Raw genomic sequence first — 12916 nt, 5'->3', positions numbered from 1 at the left:
GATGTCACCACTGATTCCACAGAAATACAAACCATCATCAGAGATTATTACAAACAACTCTATGCACATAACCTAGTAAACCTGGAAGAAATGTATAAATTCCTGGACACGTGCATCCTCCCAAGCCTAAACCAGTAAGAAGTCAAAACCCTGAACAGACCAATAACAAGGTCTGAAGTTGAGGCAGCAATTTAGAGCCTACCACCCAAAAAAAGCCCAGGTTCAGATGGGTTCACAGCCGAATTCTACCAGACATACAAAGAGGAGCTGGTACCATTCCTTCTGAAACTATTCCAAATAATCCAAAAAGAGGGAATCCTTCCCAAATCATTTTATGAGACCAATGTCATCCTGATATTAAAACCTGGCAGAGACTCAGCAAGAAAAGAAAACTTCAGGCCAATATGAATGATGAACATAGATGCAAAAACCTTCAATAAAATACTGGCAAACCGATGGCAACAGCACATCAAAAAGCTTATCCACCATGATCAAGTACGCTTCATCCTGGGGATGCAAGGCTGGTTCAACGTATGCAAGTCTATAAACGTAATTCACCACATAAACAAAACCAAAGACAAAAACCACATGATTATCTCAATTGATGCAGAGAAGGCCTTCAACAAAATTCAACAACCCTTTATGCTAAAAATCCTCAATAAACTAGGTATTGACGGAACGTATCTCAAAATAATAAAAGCTATTTACAACAAACCAACAGCCAATACCATACTGAACGGGCAAAAAGTGGAAGCATTCCCTTTGAAATCTGGCACTAGACAAGGATGCCCTCTCTCACCACTCCTATTCAATACAGTATTGGAAGTTCTAGCCAGAGCAATCAGGCAAGAGAAAGAAACAAAGGGTATTCAAATAGGAAAGGAGGAAGTCAAATTGTCTCTATTTGCAGATGACATGATTATACATCTAGAAGACCCCATCATCTCAGCCCAAAATCTCCTGAAACTGATAAGCAACTTCAGCAAAGTCTCAGGATACAAAATCAATGTGCAAAAATCACAAGCATTCCTATACACCAATAACAGACTTAAAGAGAGCCAAATCAAGAACGAATTGCCATTCACAATTGCTACAAAGAGAATAAAATACCTAGGAATACAACTAACAAGGAACGCAAAGGACCACTATAAGGAGAACTACAAACCACTGCTCAGTGAAATAAGAGAGGACAAAAACAGATGGAGAAACATTGCCTGTTCATGGTTAGGAAGAACCAGTATCGTAAAAGTGGCCATACTGACCAAAGTAATTTACAGATTCAATGCTATCCCCATCAAGCTACCAATGACCTTCTTCACAGAACTGGAAAAAACCACCTTAAACTTCATATGGAACCAAAAGAGAGCCCGCATAGCCAAGTCAATTCTAAGCAAAAAGAACAAAGCGGGAGGCATCACACTACCAGACTTCAAACTATACTACAAGGCTACCATAATTAAAACAGCATGGTACTAGTACCAAAACAGAGATATAGACCAATGGAACAGAACAGAGGCCTCTGAGGCAACACCACACATCAACAACCATCCGATCTTTGACAAACCTGATAAAAACAAGCAATGGGAAAAGGAGTCCCTGTTTTTTTTTTTTTTTAGATGGCGTTTCGCTCGTTACCCAGGCTGGAGTGCAATGGCGCGATCTCGGCTCACCACAACCTCCGCCTCCTGGGTTCAGGCAATTCTCCTGCCTCAGCATCCTAAGTAGCTGGGATTACAGGCACGCGCCACCATGCCCAGCTAATTTTTTTGTATTAGTAGAGACGGAGTTTCACCATGTTGACCAGGATGGTCTCGATCTCTTGACCTCGTGATCCACCCGCCTCAGCCTCCCAAAGTGCTGGGATTACAAGGAGTCCCTGTTTAATAAATGGTGTTGGGAAAACTGGCTAGCCATGTGCAGAAAGCAGAAACTGGACCTCTTCCTGACACCTTACAATAAAATTAACTCCAGATGGATTAAAAACTTAAACATAAGACCTAACACCATAAAAACCCTAGAAGAAAACCTAGGCAAAACCATTCAGGACATAGGCGTAGGCAAGGACTTCATGATCAAAACACCAAAAGCATTGGCAACAAAAGCCAAAATAGACAAATGGGACCTAATCAAACTACACAGCTTCTGCACAGCAAAAGAAACAGTCATTAGAGTGAAGCGGCAACCAACAGAATGGGAAAAAATTTTTGCAGCTTACCCATCTGACAAAGGGCTAATACCCAGAATCTACAAAGAACTAAAACAGATTTACAAGAAAAAAACAAACAAGCCCATTCAAAAGTGGGTGAAGGATATGAACAGACACGTTACAAAAGAAGACATACATGAGGCCAACAAACATATGAAAAAATGCTCATCATCACTGGTCATTAGAGAAATACAAATCAAAACTGCATTGAGATACCATCTCACGCCAGTTAGAATGCGATCATTAAAAAATCTGGAGACAACAGATGCTGGAGAGGATGTGGAGAAATAGGAACACTTTTACACTGTTGGTGGGAGTGTAAATTAGTTCAACTATTGTGGAAGACAGTGTGGCGATTCCTCAAGGATCTAGAAATAGAAATTCCATTTGACCCAGCAATCCCATTACTGGGTATATATCCAAAGGATTATAAATCATTCTACTATAAGGACACATGCACACGAATGTTCATTGCAGCACAGTTTACAATAGCAAAGACCTGGAACCAACGCAAACGCCCATCGATAAGAGACTGGACAGGGAAAATGTGGCACATATACGCCATGGAATATTATGCAGCCATCAAAAACGATGAGTTCGTGTCCTTTGTAGGGACATGGATGAACCTGGAAACCATCATTCTCAGCAAACTGACACAAGAACAGAAAATCAAACACCACATGTTCTCACTCATAGGTAGGTGCTGAACAATGAGAACACATGGACACAGGGAGGGGAGCATCACACACTGGGGTCTGTCGGTGGGGAAACAAGGGAGGGACAGCAGGGGGTGGGGAGTTGGGGAGAGATAGCATGGGGAGAAATGCCAGATATAGGTGATGGGGAGGAAGGCAAATCACACTTCCATGTGTGTACCTATGCAACAATCTTGCATGTTCTTCACATGTACCCCAAAATTTAAAATGCAAAAAAAAATATAAATAAATAAATTAAATAAATAAATAAATAGAAACATGTATTCTCTCTGAAGCCTGCTACCTGCAGGTTTCATCTGTTTAAGGACCTTGGTCTCCACAATCCATTATTTTAACCCAGACACTCCCTTCTATGGATTCCAGGACTTTAGATAAGCTCTTCCGACAAATTGCCAATCAGAAAATCTTTGAATCTGCCTATGACCTGGAAGCCTTCCCAACTTCCAGTTTTCCTGCCTTTCCTGATGGAACCAATGCACATCTTACATGTTTAATTGATGTCTAAGGCCCCCCAAAGTGTACAAAATCAAGCTATAGTCTGACCACCTTGGACACATGGTCTCTGTAACTACTGGGGCTTTGTCATGGGCCACTGGTCACTCATATTTGGCTCAGAATAAATCTCTTCAAATATTTTACAGAGTTTGACTCTTTTCATTGACAAAACTATTTTAAACACACATATGGACATATACACACAGCTTCAAACTATAAATAAATAGAAAAATATTTTTATTTAGATAATCTCTGCCTTTCATGCCTGACCCTTTAGCCCTACAATATCCTGAGAAACTGGATCTCTCATTCGTATAACATACTAGGCCCTTTCTGTTTAGTCCTACGTAATTGAGAAATTGAACCACACCTATAGAACCTCCACCACTGCATTACCCAGGAGATCTCAGGCTTGTCTTCCCACAGGAGCCGTGCAGAACATGTTAGGTCATGTTCTAGTTAACTCAAAGAACCACTATTACAACCTTCTCTTTTCCTCCAAGTATTCCAAGGAGCCCATTACCAGCATTACAACATAAAAATCTGTAGTATTATTAAGTAACAAGTACAATATTTTTAGTCTGTTCACTTAAATTCTGTTTTTGGTTCTGCTACTGTGAGTTGACTCCTTAAATTTTAGCTTCTCCTCACATAAAATGGATGTTATAGGTTTTCAGTCTTCCAAGGAAGTTCAACAATTACAGAAAATATTTACCAACTTAGTCAACATGACAAGATCCCCATCTCTACAAAAAATTTAAAAATTAGCCAAGCATGGTGGCATGCATCTGTAGACCCAGCTAATTGGGAGGCTGAGGTGGGTGGATCACTTGAGCCTGGGTGGCTGAAGCTGCAGTGAGCTGAGATCGTGCCATTGCACTATAGCCTGAACAACAGAGTAAGACTCTGTCTCAAAATGTGTATGTACATATATACATATTTACACATATATGTTAATCACATAACAAATGTTTTAACACATCTCACTGGAGAGGAAGTAAATTTTTCTCAAATACCATCTCAAATGCAGAGCTGTACAAATTAACTGGTATCCAATAAATATTTGCTTTGATAAATAGACCTCACATATCCTTATATTAAGTCAATAGAATTTCCCGTGCTATTTCTCTCTTTTGAAATAGTTTTGTTTCAGACAAATTAAGGAAGGCCTTTATGAAAAGTCAGTGTCAAATCTGAGTATGGGCTGGGTGCATTGGGTCATGCCTATAATCTCAGCACTTTGGGAGGCTGAGGCAGGCAGATCACTTGAGGTCAGGAGTTTGAGATTAGCCTGACCACCAGGGTGAAACCCCGTGTCTCCTAAAAATACAAAAAAATTAGCCAGGTGTCATGGTATGTGCCTGCAGTCCCAGCTACTTGGCAGACTGAGGCAGGAGAACCGCTTGAACCCGGAGGTTGCAGTGAGCAGAGACTGCACCACTGCACTCCAGCCTGAGCAACAGAGTGAGACTCCGTCTCAAAAAAAAAAAAATTGAGTATGCCATAAGAATAAAATTCAGGCTGTGTGTGCTGGCTCATGCCTGTAATCCTAGCACTTTGGGAGGCCAAGGTGGGCAGATCACCTGAGGTCAGGAGTTTGAGACCAGCCTGGCCAACATGGTGAAACCCCATCTAAAAAAAAAAAAAGAATAGAATTCAGAGGCCAGCTGCAATGGCTTATGCCTGTAACCCCAGCACTTTGGGAGGCTGAGGCCGGTAGATCATGAGGTCAGGAGTTAGAGACTAGCTTAACCAACATGGTGAAATCCCATCTCTACTAAAAATACAAAAATCAGCCGGGCGTGGTGGCACGTGTCTGTAATCCCAGTTACTCAGGAGGCTGAGGCAGGAGAACTGCTTGAATCTGGAAAGCAGAGGTTGCAGTGAGCCGAGACTGCACCACTGCACTCGAGCCTTTGAGACAGAGCAAGACTCTGTGTCAAAAAAAAAAGAATAAAATTCAGAATAAACATAGTCACCATATAAACCACATTTACAAACTATTAAAATGAGATTTAATTTGGCATCTATCATTTCAAGGTACCAAATGTTTCAATTAATTAACACCACTACAGTCTGAAATAGGCCATTTCACCGAATCAAATAAAGTGGCTTTCAGTTAAATTAGAAGATAAGTCACGTTGTCAAGGGAATGGCAGTGCATGACATTACCAGCCCCTTAATAGTTAACCACAGAGTCAGGAAACCTTTGAAGAGACTGCTGTTCAACTCCTTTCTATTTGATCATATATATTTTGAAGCAGTGAGAAAGAGGAAGAATTAAATTCTCTTGGAACTAAGGTTTGTGTTGTCAAGGATGGCCAAGAGGCAGACTTCAAATGTGCACTCTCTTTGAACCACTGGATTAAGAGGCTAAAGTCCAAAAATGTTCAATCTCTTAAAGAAAAAATGTAAGATAGAAAAGAACCGTAACAATATAAACTCAGTTTTACTTCTTCTTTTTTTTTTTTTTGAGAGGTGGAGTCTCACTCTGTCGCCTAGGCTGGAGTGCAGTGGTGCGATCTTGGCTCGCTGCAACCTCTGCTTCCTGGGTTCAAGCGATTATCCTGCCTCACTGTCCCAAGTACCTGGGACTACAGACATGCGCCACTATGCCCAACTAATTTTTGCACTTTTAGTAGAGACGGGGTTTCACTAATATGTTGTCCAGGCTGGTCTCGAATTCCTGACACCCAGGCGTCCCAAAGTATTGGGATTACAGGCATGAGCCAAGGCACCTGGCTTGAGACATTGAGCCCAGCCTTTTTTTTAGATGGAGTCTCACTCTTGTTACCCAGGCGGGAATGCAATGGCAAGATCTCAGCTCACTGCAGACTCCACCTCCTGGGTTCAAGCAATTCTCCTGCCTCACTCTCTGGAGTAGCTGAGATTACAAGCGCCTGCCACCACACCTAGCTGAAGTTTTACTTTTTTTTTTTTCCTGAGAAGAAGTCTCACTCTATCAACCGCCTGGAGTGCAGTGGTGCAATCTCGGCTCACTGCAACCTCCCTCTTCCGCGTTCCAGCAATTCTCCTGCCTCAGCCTAATGAATAGCTGGGACTACAGGTGCATGGCACCACTCCTGGCTAATTTTTGTATTTTTAGTAGAGACAGAGTTTCACTATGTTGGCCAGGATGGTCTCGATCTCCTGATCTCCTGATCAGCCCGCCTCGGCCTCCCAAAGTGTTGGGATTACAGACATGAGCCACCGTACCCGGACAGTTTTACTTCATGTTTAAAGGAAAATGAATCTGTAACTAATCTGTTTCAGTCTGAACTAATTTAATTTGGCATATGACGGCATCAGCTGTTGAACTCAAATCAAACTAAAGAGTTGTCAATAGACCATTCTGATGTCCACTTTAGAAATCAAAATAAAATTTTTTAAAAAAGTTATGAACAGAAACATTATCAGTAGAAAGAGTATGAAATATGCAGCACGGACATCACTGAAAATATTGTTGAAAATTCTCCAGCCTGGCCAACATAACAAGATCCAATCTCTAGGCAAAAAAAAAAAAAAATAGGATCACTTGACTCTAGCGTCTAGCAGTGAGCTATGATCACTTTCCACTCCAGCTTGGGTAAGAGAATGAGCCTCTGTCTCTAAAATTGATAAAATAAAATAATTTTTTTTACATATTTAATGTATCCAACTGAAAAATAAAACTTTTTTTTTAGCTTAAGTATGTTCTCAGAGAAAAATAAAAATGTTTAAGAGGATTTAAGTATAATAGATATATTCATATATGTGATACTCAAAGATTTAAGTCACCAGCTTGGGACCTGAGGTCTGAATTCTATTTCGTTTATTCCTTACATGGAACTGCTATTTCTTCAAATCTAAGAGCTGAGGGTCTTTTATTTTTCATACCTAGGTTTTCCTTAATCTCTCCTTTTATCCTACTTCACAACTCTTGTCACCCAACAGTGTTAACTAAAATTTCCTTGTGGCCGGGCACAGTGGCTCACACCTGTAATCCCTGCACTTTGGGAGGCTAAGGCAGGTGGTTCACTTGAGATCAGGAGATTGAGACCAGCCTGGCCAACTTGGTGGAACCCCGTCTCTACTAAAAATACAAAAAGTAGCCGGGCGTGGTAGCATATGCCTGTAATCCCAGCTGCTCAGGAGGCTGAGGCAGTAGAGTCCCTTGAATATGGGAGGTGGAGGTTGCAGTGAGCCAATATCATGCCACTGCACTCCAGCCTGGGCAATGGAGTGCGACTGTCTCATAAATAAATAAACAAATAAGCAGGGCACGGTGGTTCACACCTGTAATCCCAGCACTTTAGGAGACTGAGGCAGGCGAATCACAAGGTCAAGAGTTTGAGACCAGTCTGGCCAACATTGTGAAACACTTTCTCTACAAAAAATACAAAAATTAGCCGGGCATGGTGGTGTGTGCCTGTAGTCCCAGCTATTAGGGAGGCTGAGGCAGGAGAATCACTTGAACCTGGGAGGCAGAGCTTGTGGTGAGCCAAGATCATCCCACTGCACTTCAGCCTGGACAACAGAGCAAGACTCTGTCTCAAAATAAACAAACAAACAAATAAATAAATAAAATTTCCTTGCATGTTCTGACATTCTCTTCCTAAATACGACAACTAAAACAGTCTTAGAGACAGGGTCTCACTCCCGTCACCCAGTCGAGAGTGCAATTGCGTGATCTCAGTTCACTGCAGCCTGAACAACCCGAGCTCAAGTGATCCTCCTACCTCAGCCCCTCAAGTAGCTGGTACTAAAGGCATTGCCACTGCACCCAGCTAATTTTTGTGTTTTTCATAGAGACAGGGTTTCGCTATGTTGCCCAGGCTGGACTCCAACTCATGGGCTCAAACAATCCACCCACCTCAGCCTCCCAAAGTGTTAGAATTACAGGCGTGAGCCATGGTGCCCAGCAAAAAGTGATCTACTATTTTCTTTTTTTTTTTTTTCTTTTGAGACAGAGTCTTGATCTGTCACCCAAAGTGGTGGGATTATAGGTGTGAACCACCTTGCCGGGCCCAAAACATGATCTACTCTTAAACATGCTCCTCTATTCTAAAACATCACAACCATTTTCTTCTCTCCAAGGGATCCTGGATGTTCCTCAGAGGTGATAAAGAATGGAGCTTGCTGGCCAGATGCGGTGGCTCACACCTGTAATCTGAGCACTTCAGGAGGTCGAAGCAGGCAGATCACTTGAGGTCAGGAGTTTGTGACCAGTCTGACCAACATGGTGAAACCCCGTCTCTACTAAAAATACAAAAAATTAGCCAGCCGTGGTGGGGTGCACCTGTGGTTCCGGCTACTTGGGAGACTGAGGCAGAAGAATTGCTTGTATCTGGGAGGCGGAGGTTGCAGTAAGCTGAGATCACAACACTGCACTCCAGCCTGGGTGACAGAGTAAGACTGTGTCTCAGGAAAAAAAAAAAAAAAAAAAAAAAAAAAAAGAATGGAGCAGTTAACAAAAAATTTCCTTCCACAAACACATAGCATTCTTAAAAGTTATCTCCCTCCTTGACCTCTGTCCAAAACCATGTATCCTACTTCCCACTCCTGGGCCCCACAAAGAAAACAGGTTTCAACAAGATTGAAATTCTAGAACAGTTTTTGGTGTTGGTAGTAGAGAGAGACACTATGAATGAAGTGCAGATTGCTCTTGTTTTCATTAATGGACAACGCAAGTGAGCATCTAATTGAGGTGTGGGAGAAACGTGGGTTTCTTAGGCAGAGGGAGAAGCAAGCTCTCAGCATACTGGAAATAAGGATAAAAAGAGGGACTTGTAAAAGTGGGACTTCTTATTTCACTTATTTTCCATAAAAAATTTTTCATTAACTATTAGCATAGGTTTGGAATGACCTGCTTTATCTTTTAAGTCTCATTTTCTTCACCTCTAAAATGCTGATACCAATAATACCTTCATCTCACAGCGTTATTGTGAGGATTAAATAACACTTTTCATGGTCTGGGATGGTTGCCATTTTTTTAAAAAAGAAAAAAGATAATACATACAAAGCTAATAGCACAATGCCTGGCACATATACTAAAAAATGTTAGCTTAAAAGAAACATGAGGCCAGGTGCGCCTGTAATCCCAGCACTTTGGGAGGCCAAGGCGGGTGGATCACCTGAAGTCAGGAGTTGGAGATCAGCCTGACCAACATGGGGAAAACCCGTCTTTACTAAAAGCATAAAATTAGCTGGGCGTGGTAGCACATGCCTGTAATCCCAGCTACTCAGGAGGCTGAGGCAGGAGAATTGTTTGAACCCAAGAGGCGGAGGCTGCAGTGAGCCAAGGTCGCGCTATTGCACTCCAGCCTGGACAAGAGTGAAACTCTGTCTCAAAAAAAAAAAAAAAAAGAAAAAAGAAACTCGAAGAATGTAGTATCCTTGCTTTCACTCAGAAACATATGTTTTAGGTTTTATTGTAAAGTGGTATGTTTACGTTTATGCAATTCATTCATTAAACATTTCAACTTGGAAATTAAAGGCTATCTTTGAAAACTGCTGTAATTAAAATCAAAGCAACCGGGGGGAAAGTTTTATGCTAAATGTAACTACACTGAAAAGCATTCAGAAATCACTGTACAGATAAAATGATTATCTTGATAAAAATGATGCAAATTCAACTGCAGTCATATGCACCTATTCCTTTCAAAACTGTCACCATTTGTTCCTTCTTTCTGACACTATAGTACCCTGCTTTCATTAAAAGCCAGTAACAAGGCACTGCTTCTTCAGTATCAAAACCTTTTGGAAACCTTGGCTCAGAGGAAGCCGCACACTCTTTACAGTGCTAAGAAAGGATCGGTGTGGTCACTCTAGGACAACTGTCACTGTCATAAGCACGTCTGGGTGTCTCACAGTGACTTGGGTCATGCAGAAGTATGGGGGAAGGCTGGTGTCTGAAACAAAGTCGACGGCTAGGGCGCCCTGAAAGGGGAGAGGTTTTGACTGAGAATACTAGATGAGGCTCTGATCTATGGGGATGCAGTCTCCCGGGGCAGACCAATTCCGGGGGTGCACCGTCCCCTCCCGCAGGAAAGGGACGCAGGTGTTGCCCTCCCACGGCGACCCCACCGCCTTCTTCCCTGAGCCGCCGCCCCCTCCCCCAGCCCCCCTAGTTACCTTTCTCGTCCTCATCGATGCGCAGGGCAATGGAGATGTACTCGAAGGCCTGTTTGTGGAAGACTCTGACGCGCTCGGCCTCGCCGCCCGGCACCGGCGCCGGGGGCGAGGCCGAGGCCGGTGCTGGCGCGGCCCCGGAGCTCCTCTTGGCTGCCATGAGGGCGCGGGAGAAGCGCTGGCAGAGCCACAGGAAGAGGAGCCCCAGGTGGAAGGCGACCAAACGCAGCAGCGCGAAGCCTACGAACAGCGGGTAGGAGAAGTAGTACAGGTTCCGCTTATGCGGCGACTCGGGCGGAGGGGCCCGCCCGGCGGCGGGAGGGGCGGGGGCCAGGCAGGGGGGCGGAGGCCTGGGAGGCACCGGGCTGCTGGCGCCGCCGGAGCCTTTCTTCTTTCCTCGTCCACCCGGAGAATTCATTCACAGCTCTCACTGCCGCCGCCGCCATAACCCGCCTCCCGCAGACCAACGGGGACCAAGCGACGGCGGCGGCCACTGCGACGGCTAGGGCCACAGACCCCCGCCTGCCCGCCGGCCTCTAGAGGTCCGCACCGCCGCGCGCTGCCCGCCGGCTCCGCCCCTTTCTCCTTCCTCGGCCGGGAGCACAACCCCTTCTCCTCCTGCAGTCGGTGGATTGGGCCCCTCCCTCCTTGCTGCTGTCCTCTCCGCCGCCTGGTAGCGCCCAGCGGCGTCCGCGCACGCGCACGTCCGTCTTCCCGTGTTTTTCTCCGGCGCGCGCGCGCACGGCGCGTCTTTGTTGACCTGGGCTCCTGTACGCGTGTGCGGTATCGGCCCCTCGTCTTTCCCCGCTCGACTACAGTTCCCAATGTGCAGTTCAGCTCACGTCAGCAGCCCCGGAGAGCTACTGCCAGGAAGCCTTTGTAATCGATCTACCGAAGGGGGAATTGCGGCTTGGGGTCGCTCTGCTGGTTCGCAGGCTCCTCTCTCAGTGTCATCGTTTTCTTACATTTCTTTCATCTTTTTCTGCCAGTCGACCTAAGTCTTCTCCGAATGATAATTGACCCATCTCAGAAGCAATGGGTATCAGTCTGGGAATTTAATTAGCCAGGCGTGATGGAGGGCTCGCTCCTGTAGTCTCAGCTACTTGGGAGACTGAGGCAGGAGAATAGCTTGAACTCGGGAGGCAGAGGCTGCAAGTTAGCTGAGATCGCGCCACTGCACTCCAGCCTGGGCGACACAACGAGACTCCGTCTCCAGAAAAAATAAAATAAATTTTTTTAAAATGGGAATTATTCGAGAGGAAAGCAATTGTAAATTTACGAGAGAAATTTCAGGTTACTGCGAACAACAGCAACGAAAATGTTAGCTCCATGTGATCAGATGAACGAACCCAGGGGTTTAACTTAATTAGTGCGTGTTTAGATGTCTAATCTGAAAGGTAATTTATTTGAATAAGGGAAATCTTAGGTTTTACGTAGTAACCATCCCATAGTTTACTGAAAAATCCACACTTTTTTTTTTTTTTTTTTAATGTACTCAGCATCCCTTCCTTTGGGAAACTACCTCCTTGTCTTTGCTCCCTGTATTCTAATGAGCTGCAAGCACAGAACCCAGGCCACAAAGGTGGAAACAAACACTAGGTCAGTCAGACTCTCTGGGGACCTAGAATCTTAGCTGGAGACACACTGAATAAAAGGTAGCTGGAATCGAGTGCTCTTAAGAGCGTGTCGATCAATGCATCACATTGAGCAGCACCCCAGAGCTGCTGGGTTCCTGACAGGTCACTTGGTTATGTAACCTATCCAATACACTAATCAGTGTATTTCTCTCTTCCTCTCTCCTTTTCCTCTTCCATCCTTTTGTCTTTTCCTCTCTCTCTCTCTCTGTCTCCACATCTTTTTTCTATTCTCTTTCTCTTTTCACTTGAGTTAGCCATAATTATTTCTTGTTTCCTAAAACTAAGGAAGCCTAACTGATACAAAGACTTATTCTTAGTGTGAGGTTTACAAATGCCCCATGAGAGCTTCTGGCTTCCAAGAATCTTCTCATTCTGCCACAGCTTTATTTTTTTATTTTTTGAGACAGGGTCTCACTCTATCACCCAGGCTGGAGTGCAGTGGCACAAACAACGTGGCTCACTGCAGCCTACACCTTCCTGACTCAGGTGGTCCTTCCCCCTCAGCCTCCCGAGTAGCTGGGACCACAGGCATACGCTAATACGCTCAACTACTTTTTGGATTCTTTGTAGAGCCAGGATTTCACCATGTTGCCCAGGCTGATCTCCAACTCCTGGGCTTAAGCAATCCACCTGCCTCGGCCTTCCAAAGTGGTGGGGTTACAGGCGTGAGCCACCCCATCACACCCGAAGCTACTTTTTTTTCTTTTCTCTCTTTTTTCTTTTTTGTTTTTTTTTTTCTGTCCAGAGTCTTG

At 44.2% G+C, this 12916-nt stretch overlaps 1 protein-coding gene across 4 annotated transcripts in view; it reads right to left on the bottom strand.

Moving 5' to 3' along the window:
- SPAST (spastin) overlaps positions 1 to 10945 on the bottom strand; it is an 83721-nt gene extending 72776 nt beyond the window's left edge. For all 4 annotated transcript variants that reach the window (XM_064363971.1, XM_021674425.2, XM_064363972.1 and 1 more), the window contains exon 1: positions 10531 to 10945. In XM_064363971.1, the coding sequence (XP_064220041.1) occupies positions 10531 to 10945 (415 nt within the window). The remainder of the gene's footprint in view (positions 1 to 10530) is intronic.
- Between the last annotated feature and the right edge of the window lie 1971 nt (positions 10946 to 12916).

This window comes from Aotus nancymaae, unplaced genomic scaffold (genome assembly GCF_030222135.1).
Source record: "Aotus nancymaae isolate 86718 unplaced genomic scaffold, 86718_ANA_hifiasm-v0.15.2.pri h1tg000057l, whole genome shotgun sequence".
NCBI lineage: Eukaryota > Metazoa > Chordata > Mammalia > Primates > Aotidae > Aotus > Aotus nancymaae.
This window is presented reverse-complemented; position numbering and strand designations above follow the sequence as displayed.